The sequence below is a fragment of the Macrobrachium rosenbergii genome, chromosome 48, assembly GCF_040412425.1.
Source record: "Macrobrachium rosenbergii isolate ZJJX-2024 chromosome 48, ASM4041242v1, whole genome shotgun sequence".
In the NCBI taxonomy this organism is placed as follows: Eukaryota; Metazoa; Arthropoda; class Malacostraca; order Decapoda; family Palaemonidae; genus Macrobrachium; species Macrobrachium rosenbergii.
In genome coordinates, this window is record NC_089788.1 from 61,497,048 (window position 1) to 61,518,380 (window position 21,333).

The window sequence follows — 21,333 nt, forward strand, 5'->3', positions numbered from 1 at the left end:
CGTCGGGATGTTGACGACCTACGCCACGGCGCACTTTCTTCACTGGAAGCTGGCTACGGCCCTCTGCGCTGCTCCCTTCCTCCCGCTCTTCCTTCTGACGCTTTTTGTGCCCGAGGTAGGATGGGAGCTCTCACTCTCTCTTTCCTCTCCCTGCACACAGACAAAAACACACACACACACACATATATATATATATATATATATATATATATATATATATATATATATATATATATACAGTATATATATATATATATATATAGTGTGTGTGTGTTTTTTTTATTTTGTCACATACAGCGTTACATCTTTTATATTCACTCATCTAGCTAACAATGTCGTTTAATATCAAGCTTGGTAGAACATAATCCCAAGGGGAATTTATAAGTGATAGCGGTAGGTCACCGTATGGTTAGGAAGCGACGACTTTTCAGTCTCGGTAACCATTCATTGGGCTGTCAAATATATATGCTCTATATATATATATATATATATATATATATATATATATATATATATATATATATATATATATATATATATATATAGTTTTGGCAGTTGAGGAATAAGGTAGAGGAGAAAAAGAATAACAAAAGAAGAATAAGAAAAAATTAGGCAGCAGATTAATATAGCAACATTAAGTAATCTTAACAATAACGTACAAAATATCCATTTGCACGCGTTAAGACTAAGGTTGACAAAATAATGATGACATATGAGGACCTGGACTTTGGAAAAGGCAGGGGCTTACCACCCCATGCCCTAAAAGCAAGTTTCAGCCTCCACTTAAATATTTTGCGGAAGTGAGAGGTGCAGTAGAACCAAGGAAAACGTTGGTTACAAGATGGACCAGTGGGTGCATACAATTGCTCCTCCTCTATTCGGCACGCCCGCTTTTAATGACAAAAGGGCAAAATGCACAAATGATAAACGGGGTCTTCAGTAAAGTGAAAACTTCAGGGTGATCAGCTGTGAAGACCCAGTAGGTGGGTAATGCCGTCAGTGCACCTCACGTGGTGCACTGTAGGCATTACTTTAAGGTTCTTTGCAGCGTCCCTCGTGCCCCTAGCTGCAACCTCTTTCATTCATTTTTCTATACCTCCGTTCATATTCTCTTTCTTCCATCTGACTTTCCACCCTCTCTAACAATTGCTTCATAGTGCAACTGCGAGGTTTTCCTTTCGTTACACCTCTCAAACCCTCTTACTGCCAACTTCCCTTTCAGCACAGAATAATCTTAAAGGCCCCAGCGCTTGGCCTATGGCCTAAATTCTGTATTCCAATTCCATTCTGTAAAAAAATTATTATAAGATAAAATGACACGCATTATTTCTTATGTTAATGATTAATTCTTCGTGAAGAAATGGCTCTTACACCTTAATCAGATACCTTCCTATGACACGCTTCCAGGTCACAGATCCCCCTACATGAGAGTAAAATATCTAAACGTAAAAGTTTTAGCGTTTAGTAAATTAATATTTACAAATGTCATATTCTTGCGTGCAAATTTGTGAAAAATCTTAATCTTTGATTAAAACTCAGGAAGGAAAGCCACTGTGGAGCAGTGTATTAACAAAAAGCTTCAGTTCGATATAAGGTTGCGTTCTTCAGTATGTTTAATTTATTTTTCTTTTGTTTAATTTACTTATCAGTTTATATATTTTTTACTTTTTCCTTATTTATTTATCTTTTATGTTTATTTCATTTTAATTATATTTAATCTATTGTAATTAGATTTCATATAATTTAATTTTTTTTATTTTTTATTATTTTTCTTGTTTTTGTTTATCCTTTTATTTATTTATTATTTTTTCTTTTATATAATTTGTTATATTTATTTTATTTTTATCTTGTATTTATTTTTATTTCATTTTATTTCATACATTCTCATTGTATTTATTTTCTTGATTGTCTGTTTTATTTATTTACTTGTGTATTTATCCATTTGTTTATTTATTTACTGGTATATTTTGTTCATTTATTTCATCTACTTATTTTTTATGTGTCTTATTTATTTAATTTTAATTTTTTTACTTATTTAATTCTTGTTTTATTTTAGTAAGCTTACCTTAATTCATTTCTATATTTTTTCATTTTTTTCACACATATATTTTATTTTAATATATTACTTAATTTCTTTATTTCTTGAATTCTTTATTTATTTTATTTGTTTAATTTTATTAATTTAATGATCAGTTCTATTTTTTATTATTTTATTTTCTGTCTTCTGCTATTTACTTTATTACTTTTTATTTTTTATTTTATTTATTGTGTTTATTTCTTTATTTTGTTTCTATTTTAGTTTCGTTATTTATTCACATTATTAATGTATTTTCTTTATATAATTTTTCTATTTTTTTATATTTCATTTCTAATTTTATTTTACTTATTTATTTTTTATTCTATTTATATATTTATTTGTTATTTATTTCATTTATTAATTTTTTTAATTTTATTTCTTTATTTTTTCTGTTAAGTTATTTTATATATTTTCTATTGATGCATTTTAGTTGATTCATTTACTTCTTTCATTTGTGTTTTTAACTGAGCATATAAAATTGTTAAAATCAAGATCAAACTACAGTGTACAGGAATGCGTGAAAATGTTAAACAGACATATTGGAAGTAACCAATAAAAATAATATTAACCAAGGCAGTCAGATGCCAGTGTTAAATTGTTGAATATGATTATGAGGCAAAAACCAAAGAATGTTCAATAGAATATGAAGTCCTCGGGTTCTGAGTGAATTAGCATGTGGTACAGAAAAGAAAATTGAAAGAGAGCTGTATGATATGTTACAGAATGTGATTAGAGCGAAAGAGAAGAAAGCTGGCACGTCTTGGGTTGATGTCCGAGTTAATTGTACAGTCGCAGTCTATACACTTGTGGTACTTGATTGACTGCCTAAAATTAGCACCCCCTATTCCGGTCACTGACGTGCAGAACTTTCTCTTCCGAAGAGAGCTAACCTGTAACCGGTTACCTGAGAATATTCACACCTGGGGGCCACTGCCTTTGACCCAGTAAGTCTTAGAAGTATCCGCCTCGCTATCCTGTCCCCTAGTCATCAGACAAGGATGTTCTCACGTCATTGTTTATCAGTAAACATTTTTTGGAAATGAATCGCTCCACCGATGACTAATGTTCATGGTGTGAGCGCAACTTGGTTTTCTTATTAGAACTTGATGATTGTTATCATCCTTTTTACGAATCAAACGCTTTATTAAGACTTGTTTGGGTGGAACCAACTCATTCAGCAGCAAGATATTGTAAGAACTATCCAGCGAAATCCTATGGAAGAATTTCAGTGAATACTTGAGACATTAAGTTTAGATTCAAGGCGCAAGCGTATGCCATCACCAAGCAGACCCTCTTGTAAGAGGAGTAAGGTTAAGATAACTCGCATATTAATCTGATGGCGATGGTACGGGTAGGCACAAATATTAGGCAAGCAAAATATATTGTTAAATACGTTAAATCCTAATTAAGTAGACATAGTACATCATCATCTTTTCTGTAGGCTGCCTTTTAATGACTTCTTAATGTAAAACTAATGAAGCTCTATAAACATTGTAAATAATTGTTGTATTTTCTAAGACATCATTGCTTACAAATTGTGGGTTAATTATGAATATAGGTATCTGTTATTTTCAAAGAGCTTGCTCTATGTCTTCGTAAGATGATATAGTTTTGAAATTCTTGCCTTGATTATTACAATAATTTCCAGAAAAATACTTTGATATTGCACATGGTCGTTTAGTATTCGTCTTTAAAACGACTTGAACATCATGTCTAGGATTCTCGTAGCTTCAGATATCAAAATATTCATCTTAGACAGAACTACTACTTTTAACTGTTTTGCCATCACGAGGAATAACATTTCTACAAAACCTTCAAGGAAATATCTGTCTCTTGTAAGGGTGCTTTTGTAATTTTTACAATCATTTCTAGTAGATCTACAAAAACTGAAAAAGGTAACCATTTTCCTTTCTATTGGTTCATTTGTTCTTTTAGGACACTTCCGCCAAATCTACACATCCAACAAAAAATAAACCCCTTTGTGTTCCATGTCTTGTTTGTCCTTTTACAGCCAACTTTGTTAAATCTGAAAAAAAATTAATTATATGTTACCTTTTGTCGAAATATGATCATTTATGCTATATATATGGAAAAATCAGGTAAGTTTTCATTTACCAAAAGCAATGTAAAAGAATCCTATTGCATAATACCTTTCATGGTGATTTATCCAAAGTCTGCCAATGAAAAAAGCTACCTTTCATCTCATGATGCTTTCTTTTGTTTTATTGCAACCATTTCTTCCTTCAAAGAACTCTTCTTCTTTCCAGTCTCCTTACTGGCTAGTGAGGAAAGGCATGAAGGATGAAGCAAGATCATCCCTCCTGAAGCTCCTAGGACCCCGAGCTGACGTCGACAGAGCCCTCAGAGACATTCCTAACGTCAGAAAGGACCAGGTTTCTCTTCTGGGACAGGTAACGATACGAGTTTTATGCGCATGTTTTAAATCGCTATTTCTTGACAGGTTGAAAACTTCTTATGGACAGAGAGGTGTTCTGAGACGCGTTCAGCAAGGAAAATGGTTCGGGGAACGTTTAGTGGAAAAATATCTATGGAAACTTTTAGAGGAGATGTTGCTCTAGGGCACCTCTTGCAATGGAAAATGATTAAGGGGACACTCTGGTCTACATGTTTGTGAAACCATCTATCAAGAACGTGTTTAAATAACATGTCTGATGAAAGATTGAATCTTTTGTTTACAAAATTTAGCATGTTTCTTTCCTACTACTATCAAACTTTGGAATACTCTTCTTTTCTTGGTTTTTATAATCTTCCTTCCTGTAAAAGGCAGAAACGTCTTCGTGTTAAAACACCTTTTAAGCTTCTTCGTGTTTCTTATGTTTTTCAGACCTGGGCTAGAAATGGGCATTGGGTCGTACATCTCATTCATTTTTACACCTAAGATGCATGGTGAATTCTGTTTACGACTGATGATGCAAGTTGGTATTTATCAAATTAAATTTTTATCTACTATTTTTTTTAGCAGAGCAAAACATACCCTTACTAAAAATAATTTTTAAATATACTCAAAAGGCAGTGTTTCCTCTACTGTGCAACGTAAAACACGCTGAAAAGGCATTCTTTTCTTAACTGAGAGAGTAAAACACGCTTGAAAGTGTTGCCTTTACTGTGCAGTGTAAAAAACACTAAAATAACAGTGTTTCCTTCACTACACTGTATAAAACACACCAAAACTACAGTATTGCCTTTTCTGTACCGTCTAAGGCACAATAAAAAGATGTGTTTCCTGTACATTGCAGAACACACCTATAAGGCAGTCTTCCCATTACCTTGCGGTGTAAAAGATTAAAAAGGCAGTGCTTCCTTTGCTGCTCAGTGTAAAATACACCTAAAAAGCATAGTTTCCTATATTTCGCTGTTTAAAACACGCTAAAAAGGCACCGCTTCCTTTATCATGCAGTGTACACACACATGAAATTTACATCAGTCTCCTTATTCTGTGTAACTCTCCGCACCATGACATACAACTTACAGCAAGGCACAGATAAACAGCTACCATGAATTTTGATAAAGTACAGGACATTGCTGACTAGAAAGAGGAGGTCCACCTAATGATATTCAGATCACAACAAATGTTTGGAGAGTATGATTACCTACAATGAATGCATTTATGTATATATATATATATATATATATATATATATACAGTATATATGTATATATATGTGTGTGTTATGTATTTTAGTATTTTATATTTCCTCCAATATTTAACATTATCAGTACAGATATGAGGTAACAAACCCCATGGCCCAGGCTATCTAGTGACTCATTTTTTCTTTTCCCGGCTTCCACGGGAATTATAAAACGCGACTGCCATAGGCCTCGGGAAAGGAGACTCGTCTGCGGGTCAGGAGCATTTTTCCCACCAAGGGGTCCACAACCCTTTACTAGACGCTTTTATTTCCTCTTGAGGTACAGTATATCTGTGCCGCCAAACCTTTGACGCTTCCTAGGGCAACAATATCCAGGTTATCCGCTTGACACCCTTCTGGCAGCAGTTATCAATAAACAGACTGAGCTGCCGATGTGCCTGCCATTGGCCACAAGAAGGAGAGATTAATCTACCATTTAAGGAACTTTTCCTCGCCTAAGGCGTTCACAACCATCCACTAGGTACTTCTCTGCCTTGGAACATAGTGCATTTGAATCCAAAGCAGTTAACACCTCCTAAGTCACTAGTGTCTTGATAGTACCACTTACTGGCCAAAGTATGAATGTGGTAGTGACCATTGTGTTGATTTCCTCTGAAGCCACCCTCCGTTATGGGACGATATGTGTCTCTTCAAAGTCTAGTGTGTAGGACGCTTGCCTTGCTTGCAGAGAGACCCTTTGAGATTCGGCTGAGCTCTTATTGAACCGAACAGGCAGTGTTTCCTTCGAAGCAATCTACTGTAATTGGACTCTCTCAAGTGATACGGCTTATGAAGGAACAGATGGATAGATCTATATACCCTTCTTTAAACGCTGATTAGTATATAGACTCATAGTTCATTAGGAAAAAAAATTAACGTAAAATTGCATATATGACTAAACTTGTTCTCCATTGACTTGACCCTTCTTGATTGAGCTTAGTAGAGTGCATTCAGCATAGGTAATAAACAAAAAAAGAAAACAAAAACAATCCTCGTAAATCTGTATGTAACGATAGTTCCGTATGCAGTGCGTTCCGTATAAAAACAGATTATATCATGAAGGAAATACAAGCAAAGATATATATCTCGTCTTATTTCGCTCGACAATAATTATCGTGAAAACTACTTGAGACGATGAAAAATTTTTTAACGCGGTGTTTCATTTTCCTCCGTTGTTATGTATTCTGCTCATACTCTTGTGTGCTAGGGTCTGCACGTACACCCTGGCATGGGACTCCAAGATGATACGCAGAATAAATCAAATAGGGTCCTTTTAGGAAGGCACAACGGAAAGAGACTTTATTCCTTGAGAAGAGAGCTCCCAAATTTGGTGAAGCTCTCCTTTCACTCGGTCTCGTACGAATCGAACTCATGGTCCTCGTCCATAATCCGATTCTTACATCCACCTAGGATTCATTTGACCTTAGTGTTGAGGTCATCTTTCCATTGCCTTTTATATGGGTACAGTTTCAGACAGTCCCTTGTAAGTTGTTTTGGCTGTATTCTAAAACGACTTTTCCAGATGTGTGTCATATTGTCCTAAACATTGTCTGAAGATTCTGAGCGTTAGATGTGGTCAGTCTCATCAATTTCTTCTTCGGCCATTCTCTGTATTTTATGTACTGTAACATTTTACTTGTAGAGAGAAGTTTGTCAAACTCTAAGAAGGAGGGCCTTTCTTCCCGAGTTACATCAGTCAGCCGAGGTGTGAAATTCTTTGCCAATCTTCAGTTCTTTTTATCCCGTAGGGGGGGGTAGCGCCCTCAGTACACCTCACGTGGTGCACTGTAGGCATTAATTAAGGGTCTTTGCAGTACCCCTTTGCTCCATAGCTGCATCCTCTTTCATTTCTTTTACTGTAGTGCTGTTCATATTGGTCTCTTTCTTCCATCTGACTTTCCAGCCTTTCTAAAAATTGTTTCATAGTGGAACTGCGAGGTTCTCCTCCTGTTACACCTTCGAAATCTTCTGACTGTCAGTTTCCCTTTCAGCGTTGAATGACCTCTTAGGTCCCAGCGCTGATGCCATTTGGAAGTATCAGGGTCTTTAGTCAGTGGAGAAGAAATTGTGACAACCATAATTGTCTTTAAGGGCTTTCAATTGTTAGTAACCATGAGTAAATAGGGCTTGAGACATCATGTACACCACAAGGATTCTGGGTCACATCTTAGGAGTTCTTGTGGTCAGCATGACAAATGTTTTGTTATAAATTCTTCCGGTGTCCAAAAAAATAAAGAGTATGAAGAGGCATTAGAAACAGAAATATTGAATTGAATGCTTTTCTCCTAGTCAGAAATGTAGCTCATGTCTTCATTAGGATTCAGATTCAAATGACAAGTCATATAGACTTTAAAAATAAAAGATAACGGATTTGTTAAGAGGAAGATGTTTAGGAAATGGGAAGGGAGAGTTTGCACAGTGTTTTGTGGTGGCTTGTATATATAAGAGCATAGAGAAATTCGAAAGGTTGGCAGAGAGGGCATTTGATTCAGAAGTTATGAATTAATGGCACAGGGGAAGACGGAGAAAGTGGCTAGAGGCGTTGGCAGAAGTGATGGAAAAGAAGGGCCTCATTATGCAGGAAATGTAAGAGTGCAAGTGGAATTGCAGCAAGCTACGCTTGGGTAAGGAGGGCTGATTCATTGCTGATGAGCATTTTCAGTTTTTATAAGAAGTTCTTAATGTTACTGAAGTTCTATGGACAGTATTTACTTATGAATTAGCAGTTAAAGAAAGAACGTAGTAGTGATTGTTGTCTCGTTATTCTCCAGTACCATCTTCTATCATATATATATATATATATATACACACACACACACACACACAATCACCAGACCTCGCCTCAACAGTGAGAAACCAGAATTCTGTCGTAAATTGGGATACACCTTTACATCCATTTCTGGTAAAATCCATTGTGGTTCTGTGGACCTAAACAGTGGATAGTGTACCGGACATTTACTCGAGTGTTGTTGGTCTCAGCCAGTGTGAAGAAGGAGTGGGGCTAATAAACACATCATAACAGACTTGACGAGAACTCAAGGATTAATTGCTTGTGGAGCCACCCATTCAAAATGTATGTGAATACATACATACATATATATACATATATATATACATTTATATATATAGAAATAGATGTGTGTATATGTATATATATATATATATATATATATATATATATATATATATATACATACATATATATATATATATATATATATATATATATATATATATATATATATATATATATGTGTGTGTGTGTGTGTGTGTGTGTGTGTGTGTGTGAGGGGATAATCAAGGAACTAGCAGCATAATTTAATTTACTCTTAACACTGAGTATTTTTTCATAATCAACAGATCAAACTCCTGAAGAGAAAGGAATACGGCAAGCCAGTGGGTTTAGTCCTGGCAATTTTCTTGCTCAGGGAACTGAGTGGCCACAACACCATCTTCTTCTACTCCGTGTTCATATTCCAAAGGGCTGGAGTGGGAGTAGATGCCTTTCTGTGCTCTGTCCTGGTGGGCTGCGTCCGCCTCATCTTCTCAGGAGTGTCTGTGGCAATCATAGACAGGGCAGGAAGGAGGGCGTGTTTCATCGGCACCACAGTCACGTGCTTCCTCGCGGAGATGACCAGCGGAGCTTTCCTTTTGTGCGACGTCACTGGGGCCTCGTGGGTCCCTGTGGTCGGCGTGCTGGTCTATGTGGCATCCTATGGAATGGGTCAAGGGTCCATCCCGTGGATTCTCCTCGGGGAGCTCCTGCCAATCCCTGTCAGGTCGGTTGGCGCTTCCATAATCGTTTTCCTGAACTGCCTCCTACTCTTCGGTGTCAACTTTGTGTTTCTGATGGCCATGAACATTTTGAGTGTGGGGGGAATTCTGTGCTTGTTTTCCCTGTCAAATGTTGTTTTAGCTGTGATATCCTACGTGTGGCTACCAGAAACTCGAGGACGCCTTTTAAAAGAACTGGAAAACATTTGCATTGAAAACGCAGAAGACTTGGTCGTGCCTGACCACGCTGCAGAGAGAGGAGCTTATAAAAATGAGGGGATGGAAGATGATGTCATGAAAACACGCTTGTAATTTATTATTTCTTTATACATACATGGAAGTCTGGACTGGGATGCTTCCTTTTTTAGCGTTCATTTTTTTGACTGGATTTTCATGCAAATTTTCAGGTTTTAATATAAATTGTGCATTAATTATGAAAAACCCTTATATTTAGATGAGCTTCCGTCCAGCCAAAACTGACAGTAATGTTAAGTTGATGAGACAGTTGGATGTGAACATCTAAATGTTTGGTTCAAGTGAGACACTGCTGTGCACACCCAGTTGTTTAATGTCTTATGCAAACCAAAGGTTTAGTTTAAGGTTTCGTATCGACCAATCCGAAAGCGTAAAACGATCAAAATCTTTAAATGAATATCAAACTATTATGGGGCATTCAGACGGTGAAATTATATTGTTTGTCTGCTACCTTCAAAAGGTAGTACTGACATTTTTAATCTTTTACACTCACTCCCGGTAAAAAAGTGTTTGCCAGTATCCTTGGAATTTGAAGAAAAGTCTCAGAAAGCCAAATAATAATTTTCTACCAGAATGAAGTATGAATACGGGTTCCTTTTTTACAAGTTGCTGTAAAATACATGAATTTTTATTTAATAAATATTGTACAAAATGCTTTTTTTTCCTTTCCATCCTATTTTGCTCTTCGAGTGAAGAGGAGTTCTCATGGTCATTCTACAGATGAAGAAGAGAAGGGATTATAACAGGAGATTTGAAAAGACTTTGAAGAGGAGAAATAAAAGCTGCTCCAGGAGCAAGGGCCATCAATATAACATAACCAACAACAGGAAGAGAGAATAGAGTCTATGGAAGAGAAAGCTTGAATATGTGAAGAAGTACGCGGAAATTGATAATATGGAAATACTGAACATGAAGTCTGTTTTCAAAAACAAATTTTCATGAGTGTTTAATAAATAGTCATGGGTGGACCAACGGCTTCAATCCGTTTTAGATTTACTTCACCTCATAGGAGTCTTTCATGGCACAATGTGTGGAAAGACAGTACTAGGGTTATTTGCAGTGTCCAGTCTCTCGGTTACCAGCTGCACATCCGTCTGCCCTTTCCTTTTCATCTGTTCCATACAGCCCTTTCCTACCTAGCTGTTCAGCTTTTTAAACACACCATTGATTCATTCTTCCCCGCTCGTTAAGAACAAATCCTTTGGGTGAGTTGTATGTTAGTCTAGGAAGATAATTCATGGTCTTAGAAAATATTTGAAAACAATATTTCACTTTAATTTGGGCTTGGATCTCATGAACGCATTAGTTTAGGATTTGGTCTTACATTTGTATCTTAATTCTATCCTGGCTTGGATATAAAGTGTCCTTAATTTGTTTATTCTATCGATCTTTGCATAATAATACAAAAAAAAAATGCGTCGAAAGTTTTTGGGACAATAGATCACCAACGAATTTTGTTTATGGTTACCCTTGAACAGCAGCCTGTGAATCCATGGCTATCATAGAAAACGTAAAAGTGGTTATTGTCAATGATAAACTAATATATTCTCCTTAAGTAGTGATTCGTAGTGTCTGTCTAAGAGCAACTCACACGCTATCTTTATTGAGATTTATAGGGTTAAATTTTAGACCTGTAACGACTACCTACCTTGAATTAATGAGTTCCTCGTTTGTGTGCCTGTTCTGCCTGAATTGTTAAACAACCAATTTGTCAATTGAATTCCGATAGTCTTTGCTTACATTTATAGGCAGTTAAAACAAGAGTCTGTAAGAGATTCATCGCACCGATCGCGGATTCTCTCGAGCACACTTGTGTGTTCGTCATCCATCGGAGGGGATAAGACAAAAACAAGAGCTTCCCGTTTTCTCTCTCTCAACGAACGCAACTTCTACCATACAATGTTTCCGTATGTTTCTCCCTAACCATTGTTGTCTCGATTTATGTACAATCACCACTACTTGCATTGCCATGCAAGCATTCTAATCATGTATTCATAATGTTCTACCGAATCTTCTGTATCAAACTGTGTGTATGTATCTGTCTGTGAAGACGCCAAACGTCTCGCCATTTCACATATATTATGCTACTGCATTGTATTCATTAATCTGTCTCGAATCTCATGCAATCGGCCATATGTGGAATTTTCTGGCCTTTCCATTGATAAATGTTTTATCACTGTACGTTTATTATGTCTCTCACAATCGCCATCTGTTTGTCTGCCGACAAACACAGATGTCCGAAGCATTACCTCTGTTTTGCCCTGGCTGTGTGTAGATGCTACTTTGCGGCTCGCACCAGCCAATAACAACTTCGAAGATTCTGTACATTCATTTATCTGTTACGGGCTGCTCTAGGAGCAAGAGCCCGTGCTGGCACAAGGCCAGCTAAATCTGAAACAACAACATGTACATTCATTCAGTAAAGAACCACCAATAAACTAGACAACACCCAGCCAGTATGTCACTCAATCCCGTTCTTACAAGTTCTTTTATAAATTTATCTTTAGTGACTTTATTATTTAAATAAAAATATAAATTCATAATGACCAAAGTTCTTTTTACTTTAGATTTAAGATAGACATCAGAGCTCATTTTCACTCTGTTTCAGTGACGAATTAAGTGAACAAAATGGGAGTCGGCATCAAAGTTCAGTCCAGTTTGCTTGGTTGATCGCCTTCAGTGGTGAGGGCATATCGTGAAGTCTTCCCATGAAATGCTTAGGCCCAGGAAAGAAAATAAGACCAGTAATGCTAACTTTTTATTGAAGCCAAAAGGAAGTCACCTGTACCTGTGTAATGAAAGACGTCCTACGCCTACAGTATCTGTCTTTGACGTATTTAAGGAAACTGGTAAGAGCATTTTCTTTGTAGTTATATGATCTAGTTTGCTTGTATGTATGTGTGACGTAACGATTATCATCACTTAGTGAGAGTAAGGAATACATTTTTTTATAGAATACCGGTATGGTAGCCAATTTCTTAAAACGCCTTTATTAGGTGACGTTCAGTTGGAACTAGTCTTCAAATAACTGCAACAATTCGTTTGCCATCTCAGCATCGATGAGTCATTTTGGGGAGTTGCCATTGGGAAAGATGTTATAGTAAGTAGCTGTTACTGTAGGGCAGTGGTTCTCACTGTGTTCTGCAGAAACCCAGGGTTCCGTGAAGACCTTTCAACGGTTCCGTGATGAACAAAATTATATATAATATATACTGTATATATATGTGTGTGATATATATATATATATATATATATATATATATATATATACAGTATATATATATACATATATATATATATATATATATATATATATATATATATTATATATATATATATATATATGTGTATGTGTGTATATATATGTAGGTTTGATGAAAGTTTACTTTTATTTGTGTGTTTATAAGAACAAGAATGGATAAAATGAAATATGAAAGTGATGAAACCTTTTGCATTTGAGGAGAGAGAGAGAGAGAAACTGATTTATTCCGTACGTTGGAAGTTTCTACGCATCCCCGTCCCACCCACTCGCTCCCGACACTCAGTATTGTCGCGCTGGGCGTCATTACGGATGTTTCGCGTCATTCCCGTGTTGTTCACTGTATAACTAAATTTCTAAGTTGGAAAACGGGTTGAAATACCACACCTTACGGCCGAAGGTGCAAGGTGATACGCACAATACATCTACTGATTCTACTGAGTGTAGTGAGCGTGTTGAACAGACAGGTGCAGCTGGTGATTAACAGAATCCCTGCATGAGCCACATACCTCTACTTCTGTGACACAAGATTCAAGACCTAAATCAGGTACTGGATATTCAAAGAAGCCCAAATTTCGTGAAGGTTACACAAAATTTGGTTTCATGTCAGTTGGAGATGAAAATGCTCCAGATGGACAATGGCTAATAGTAGTTGCAATCCCGCAAAATTGATGAGCCACCTTGAAATCAAGCGCTCACAGCTTGTTAACAAACACAGTGATTATTTCATAAGAAAACGAGATCAGTTGAAAGAGAGTTTGCCTCCATCAAGAAATTTGCTTGTCAAGACAATAGAAATGCACTTGTAGCCTCATACCACGTAAGTTACAACATTGCTAAGGCTGGTGAAGCTCATACGATTGCAGAATCTTTAGTGAAACCGTGCATGAAAGATGTGATTTCCTGTATGTTAGGAGAGAAACATAGCAAGATTCTTGACACTATGCCCCTCTCAAATGACACGGTATCACGCCGAATCCAAGAGATGGCAGAAAATTGTTAAAGTGTTAATAAATCACATGAAAACAAGTCCTGTGGCCTTCACCATTCAACTTGATGGATCTACGGGCGTTGCAGGTCTAGCTATCCTCCTTGTGCTGTTGTGCCAAGCTATCGAAACGACAGCAAGAGGTGAGTACATATTAAAAGATCTTGGACACTTTCTTCACCAAAAATGGTCTTAGATGGGACCTGTGCATAGCTGCCTACACGGATGGTGCAAAGACAATGACAGGCCCAGTAAAGGGTGTTATTGGTTTCATAAAAAACGTTGCACCTGCTATGGAGTATAGACACTGCTGCCTTTATAGAGAGACACTAGCTGTGAAAAAGATGTCAAGTGATCTAAAAGAGACACTTAATGAAGTGGTCAAGGTAATAAATTTCATCAAGGCTAGGCCTCTTCATTCTTGAGTGTTTGCCTCACTGTGTCATGAGATGGGGTCCATTCACAGAACTCTGCTGCTACATACAGAGGTGCGTTAGCTATCTCGCGGTAAAATTCTTTCACGTGTGTATGAACTGAGAAATGAGATTGAAATATTTCTCAGAGAGCACAAGTCTTCTCTGTCAACCCAGCCCATTGGTGAAGTCTGGGTATGTAAGGTGGCCTATCTTGCAGATATATTTTTGAAATTAAATGAGCTCAACTTATCATCACACGGTTCTAATATCAACATTTTGAATGTTCAAGGCAGAAATGAGTCCTTCCTTCTTAAGATAGAGTTCTGGATTGGCTGTGCAAGAAAAACCAGACAGAGTGTTTGCCAAATTGCCATGCATTCCTGAACAAAAACTCCTTAGAACTGGCTGATAGTACAAGAGACTGGATGATTCAGCACCTACAAAAATAAAAGGATAATCAATGAGAGTATTTTCAAAAGCAGTCAGACCCTCTGACATGGCTATGCAACCCATTCATGGATGCAGTTAACGTGATGAAGCAGAAACTGTCAGTGACTGAAAAAGAACAGCCAGTTGACGTTTCAACTGACCTTACTTTGAAAACTAAATACAACAAAGACTTTCTCCTTCCTTTCTGGGCAAACCTATTGCATGAGTACCTGGAATTAGCAAAAAGAGCATTGAAACATCTTATGCCCTTTACAGCAGCATACATGTGTGAAGCAGCTTTCTCTCGCTATATTGTAACCAAAAACAAATACCGAAGCAAGTTGGATGCAGCACCTGATATGCGTCTGCAGGTGACAAACATAGTTCCAGATTTTGATGATCTCTGTTCCCAGAAACAAGCTCACCCATCACATTAAATAAGGTAAGAATTTTGATGCTGAGTACGTACTTAATTGCACTTTTATATAGTTGCATGTATGTGTGTGTGTATGTAGGGGGGAGGTGGTTCCACCTATACTGGGTGAGGGAGTCGTATGGGGTTCAGCGGAGTACCAGCAAGAGCAAAGGGGTTCCGTTAGTCGGAAAAGTTTGAGAACCACTGCTATAGGGGTGTATGTTTGTGACACGCCTCAGGTAACTAACTCTTAAGCCCCTATTACACGTATCCGGTTTCCTACGGCCAACCTGGCCTACGGCGCCGTATGAAAAGTTCTGGCCTACGGCGAGTTATTACACGTATTTGAACAGCCACCTGGCAAGTGGGTCAGTGTGGCACTGTTTGTGGTGGAGGAGTGACATGTCTTCTCTCGACGACAATCTCGTTGCTATTGCTCTAGCGTGCTGTTTGAAGCGCAGCGCTTCCACTTTATAAAATCACATTTCCTTGATGGAGCTTCAGGATTTCCTTAGATTTCCTTGACTCAGCGTTTCATTTCCTTGAAAATTTTCTTGTATATGGTAGTGATTTTCTAAGCAAGTTAAATGGAAAATATAACAACACAGTGAACAAAATGAAAAAATATATATTTAATAATTAACAAAAATTTACACTTTTTTTTCAAAATTCTAATTAATGAAAATTAAAGTCCTTTTTTCTCAGAAAACCTTAGAATTAACTAAAAATTACAATAAATTTATTTCAAACTGCTTCGAAGGACGAAGTTAAAAGAAAATAATCTTTGTTGTGTTGTTTCACATGGTGCCTGTAAAACGAGAAATGACCCATGGTTAGTAACAAAGTGCATAAAAATTATTCACCTATTCGCCAGTTCTTTACTTTTTACAAAGGTCTCACTAACAACGTTTAAAGGGACCATTACATAAATACTTTTTTACAATACTGCAAATGAAATTAACTAATGTGGATTCTAAATTTGGAGCATCAAGATCAAAGTAAATTAATTACTTACCGAAAATAATGTTATGAAAACATGTAGCCTGGTTAGGCCTAGCCTAATCAGAATCCAGGAAATAAAATCATAAACATTTACGTTTTTTTCTGGAAGTTAAGAAAAATATGTTTTAGTTCTTGAGTGAAACGACACGATCGTAGAAAGAGCTATTAGCCTACTATACTTTCATGATTTGTGATATGATTTGTTATATTGGTTTACTGGTGGCCTAAATGTTTCGCGGCTTTATCCATACAAAATATGCTACACAAATCCAAGTTTGCTATGCTATACAAGATGAAAGCAAAAGTACGAGACAGAGAGAGAGAGAGAGAATATCAAGGAACTGGACGCAAAATTGGCTACTTGGCTATTACAACTCCTTTTTGCTTGTTTTATGCATATATGTCCTGGGTTTGTTTATATATATATATATATATATATATATATATATATATATATATATATATATATATATATATATATATATATATATATATATATATATATCAAGTGAAGGGGCAGCATGTATTAGACTCACCTCTTTGAAATTTACTTCTTATTTAAATTTTCTAAGAACTGTTTTCGAAGATCCAATGCTTCCTTGTCATCGGCATTGGATTTCATTCTTGAATGCAGCTTAATCATCTCTTTTGAAGGGTCTAGATGGGCAGCCTGATTATCTCCTTTTGACTGAAATGAAAGTTTTGCGTGAAGGAGACCAAGTAGACTTTCTTGCTTCAGTGCAGTTCGAAGATCGTCTTTTATCAATTTCAGTTGACTAAATAGCCTTTCGACTGAAGCATTCGAAAAAGCAAATGACATCAATGTACCCATTAATTTCACAAGATGTGGGTATGAACGTCTTCCGGCAGAATTTCTGGCAGCAAAAACAGTTTTCAATAATCACTAAAATTCATATTCACATGAAGGTTAGGGTTCATTACATGCTGCCTCCATTCTAAATCAACTTCTTGGACGTCGACCAAGTCATTTAGATATGGTAATTGTTTGAAGATAGGTGACAAGGATGGAATAGTTAGGTTATATGCGACATCTGGTGATAAACATGGCAAAAAGTCAAAATGCTTAATTCCATCAAATCTTGTCAGAATTTGATCAACACATTCCATAAGAAATTCTTTGCACTGGGTGTAAAACAACTTAACATCCTTATGATTATTTCCTATATCTTTAGCAATGCTGCTAATGGTTTCGGTAGCAGCTAATCCAACATAAACCTTGTGTAAGGGGACGTGATTCAATTCATTTCTTGGATTGATATCTTCGATTTTAGTATCCCGTACATACTGAAGTGTCATGAAATCCGAGCATAGATTCATAACAAGGGTGGTAATTTCCTTATTAAGTTGATGTAGGAGAGGAAGCTCACTTTGAAACAATGTATTAAATGATACTAATCTTCCTAGGTTAAAAGAAAGGAATTCTAGATATGCTTGCGTGAACTTGTTATGAAGATTTTTCACGATGCTATCGTGAGTATGTGTGGGGTCTTCAATGGCCACTTGTGTAAAATACAGTTTTAAGGGTTCGTACTGCTGTAATATTCGGTCCACACACATTTTCATTGATAGCCATCGTGTTCGTCCTGCTCGAAGAATGCTGTGTTTTTCAACATGAAAAAACTCCTGAAATTCGTGGAATTCTTCAATCCTTTTGGATGACAAACTAAAATGAGAATAAACATTTCTGCATAAATCTTCCAATGATTTTGGAAGCTTCAGTGAAGCATAAGACGCACATAAGTGTATTAAGTGACATGAGCATTTAACAGTTATAATCCATGGACAGTCTTTAGTCAATAGTTGTGATACTGAATGATGTTTTCCAAACATCACATTGCACGTATCAGCACAGAATCCTATCACGTTCTCCATAGGGATTTTTCTTTCATTCATGCAGTCTTGAATTTTACCATATATGGTATCAGCTTTACCATTGGGAATCTCAATAAGATCAATAAAGATGAAAATCATTTTAAACATCTCTATATCAAAGTATGTCCCCATCAGTGCCAGTTGAGATGTGGTGGATTTATCGGTTGTTTCATCGATAATGAGGGAAAATTTTTTTTGCTGTAATTGCTCTATTCCCTCTTGCATGAAGTAAAATCCAAGCACTTGCCGTATGGTATTAGTAGCTTTCTGTTTACCAAGTGTAATTTTCTTTAGGACATTATCTGTTGGAAACACACTTCGCAGGAATGGGATAAACTTTTCACATAAGCTTATGGGCAAGTTATTTTCTGCAATGAAACTACATTGACATCAGATTCTGACTGATGTCATACCATACGGTGAGCAATTACACGCTACGTCCTCAGTCCTGACGCACGACGGCCGTACGGCCAACTTTACTGCTGGCGAAAGTTCATCCGGCCGGCCGTGGGTGAGCGTTCATACGGCCGATTTGCTATCACACGCTCCGGTTTGAACATATGCTAGCGTCGCGACCGACGGCGCCGTAGGAAACCGGATACGTGTAATAGGGGCTTTAGGTACTAAGCCAGGGTCTAAGTTCAGTTGGATTTAAGGGAACGTGATGCATTTGGGAATAAAACCCTCCTTTGTAATTATGACTAAACCAGGGCAAAAATATATGTATATATATGCATATATGTATATATATATATATATATGTATATATATATATATATATATATATATATATATATATATATATATATATATATTACATACAATATGTATATTACATATATATATATATATATATATATATATATATATATATATATATATATATATATATATATATATATATATATATATATATATATATATATAATATATGTACTACATATATACACACATACATATGCTAGTCTGCTGGTTAATAGACTTATTCTTTTTTTATGTATCCTGGCAGATGGGTATTATGAAACCAAAATGAATCGTCGAAACTACTGTTGTAATTTTGCCTTTTAGTAAGTGAAATGGCAACAATTTTTTTTTACTCCGGTATGTATTCGACTACCTTTAAGTGTGATGAGATCTATTTGTAAAATAGGATATGCTGTCATGAATAAAGATGCGCATCATATTTGCAAACACTTTTTATTTCATCATTCATCTTTGAGTGGAGGCAGAGTTTGGTATGGGAGCGCAGCCCGAAATTGTTCACTTACTAGTGGTCACTGGCTTCCTTTCTTAAATGGTGACAAATCTGGCACGCCACCATTCGTTAAACGGCTTCACCGCTGAGATTTCTTCAAAAAAAAAAAAAAACGCAGGACGTTATATGATACCTTCTCAAACCAAAGGCCCAACGTGTTTTAGCCTCAGAAAAAAAGAGTAATTGTAAACTAAATAAGTCGAAGAGATCTCTGCCAGCTCACGTAGTACCTGGAAAATAAGAAATAGATCATTTAGACAGCAGCGAACCTGTACACTGGATTTAACCATGAGCCTTACAAGTTTCCATTTTTGCAGACTCGAATCATGATTTAGTCCTCATCACGAAAATGCAAGTGACTAATGTTTAGTCTTCTGCAGATTTTCCTTGAAATCGTGAAATCCTTCAACAGGAAGAAAAGTCAAGAACCGAAATAAAAGCTAAAACTTTCGGAGGTTTAACTGAAAATTCCAACAAAGTCGCCGATTCAAGTGAACACAAAATTGTCCTTTAATGTAGGACAACTAAACTGAGGACACACACACAAAGGAAAGAGTTTCAGAGATCAGGAGATGACAGAAAATCTGATTGAATTGACTATGAATGTCCAAAATGGGCTACGGATACTACATAGCGAAACCTGTATTATACTGTGATTTTAGTCAAGTCCAATTAACGAGTTTTGTTCTTTTACTTCCTAACAACAGGTCGTCAGGTGAGAATGATTACTGCATGCAGTGATGTTATATTAACAACGCGGCGAGCTCTTTTCAATTAAACTATCTATTCAGTGCACTGCTTTTCATACACGAAAAGTTCAGCGTCAATCACGCTTAGACGGTAAAAGCATTTTAAACTTGGATTTTCTTTCTTTCTTCGCGACTTAATTACCAGTTCACTGCTTAGGTTACTGTGGTTTTAGTTATATTCGTGGTGATAATGGTACGTAGAAATCAAAAAAAAATTTATGAAGGGACTTATACATCACATGGAACAAAAGGCCGCCTCACAAGGTTTTGATACGTAATTGTATATATGCAACGTGCGTGCGTTGGTGGAAGGCATAGACGAATAGGCATGAATTCATATACGTAATATTGTACGTGTACGAACACGCCAGGACCCACTTATAAGAGGATCCTGGAAAACGTTATCGCTTTGGTAAATAACACTGTACTTGCGCTTATATTTGCATGCAAGCATAAATCTGTTTAAGGATAAGATTTAAAGTAAATGAGAGTATATATATATATATGTATATATATATATATATATATATATATATATATATATATATATATATATATATATATATATATATATATATATATATATATATATATATATATATATATTTGTTTGGGTATTTATGCATGTAGGTTCATCTTCTATGCAATGGCTACGTAGGATATATCCAGCCAGAACCATCACTGGACTGCGAAACTTTCTGAACTAATCAATGAATTATTCCTAGTACTCCATTTGCCTCGACTTTTCTTGTGCATCCTAATTCGAGTGCACCTCAGTGAGCGCCTCGCTGTGCCGCCGGAAAGGCACATGGACACCCACCGAGCTCAGAATTAGAGATTGACAACCTTTGCCCTCCGTATATATGAGGTGTTGTTTTTAAGCTTTTTTTCTATTCTGGGACAATTTACTTTGTAAATATATTAATCTTTGCAGATAGAAGTGGGAATTTTAATGTAACAAGAACAGATAAAGTTTATTTTACCAAGAATCTGATGAAACTTGGAATTCTTTGAATAATTTTGTTTTCCGTTTCGTAACTAGTGTGTACATGTTGTGTCCTTATTGTGTTCCCATGAGTGCAAAGTATTTGCTCTTCACTTTTCTCATTCAAGGAAAGTAGTATAAATGAGAATTCAGTCGTTTTATAGAAACTCAGAGTTTAGATAGTTT

At 36.3% G+C, this 21,333-nt stretch overlaps 2 protein-coding genes across 4 annotated transcripts in view; both read left to right on the forward strand.

Moving 5' to 3' along the window:
- The window catches only part of LOC136831453 (facilitated trehalose transporter Tret1-like), a 280,303-nt gene extending 269,892 nt beyond the window's left edge, over positions 1-10,411 (forward strand). For all 3 annotated transcript variants that reach the window (XM_067091927.1, XM_067091928.1, XM_067091929.1), the window contains 3 exons: positions 1-115; positions 4,345-4,488; positions 9,088-10,411. The exon at positions 1-115 is cut by the window's left edge and continues 280 nt beyond it. In XM_067091927.1, the coding sequence (XP_066948028.1) occupies positions 1-115; positions 4,345-4,488; positions 9,088-9,813 (985 nt within the window). In that variant the 3' untranslated portion in view covers positions 9,814-10,411. The remainder of the gene's footprint in view (positions 116-4,344; positions 4,489-9,087) is intronic.
- Positions 10,412-12,364: 1,953 nt separating this feature from the next.
- The window catches only part of LOC136831119 (ionotropic receptor 21a-like), a 33,486-nt gene continuing 24,517 nt past the window's right edge, over positions 12,365-21,333 (forward strand). The window contains exon 1 of the mRNA XM_067091073.1: positions 12,365-12,605. Within this exon, the coding sequence (XP_066947174.1) occupies positions 12,552-12,605 (54 nt within the window). The 5' untranslated portion in view covers positions 12,365-12,551. The remainder of the gene's footprint in view (positions 12,606-21,333) is intronic.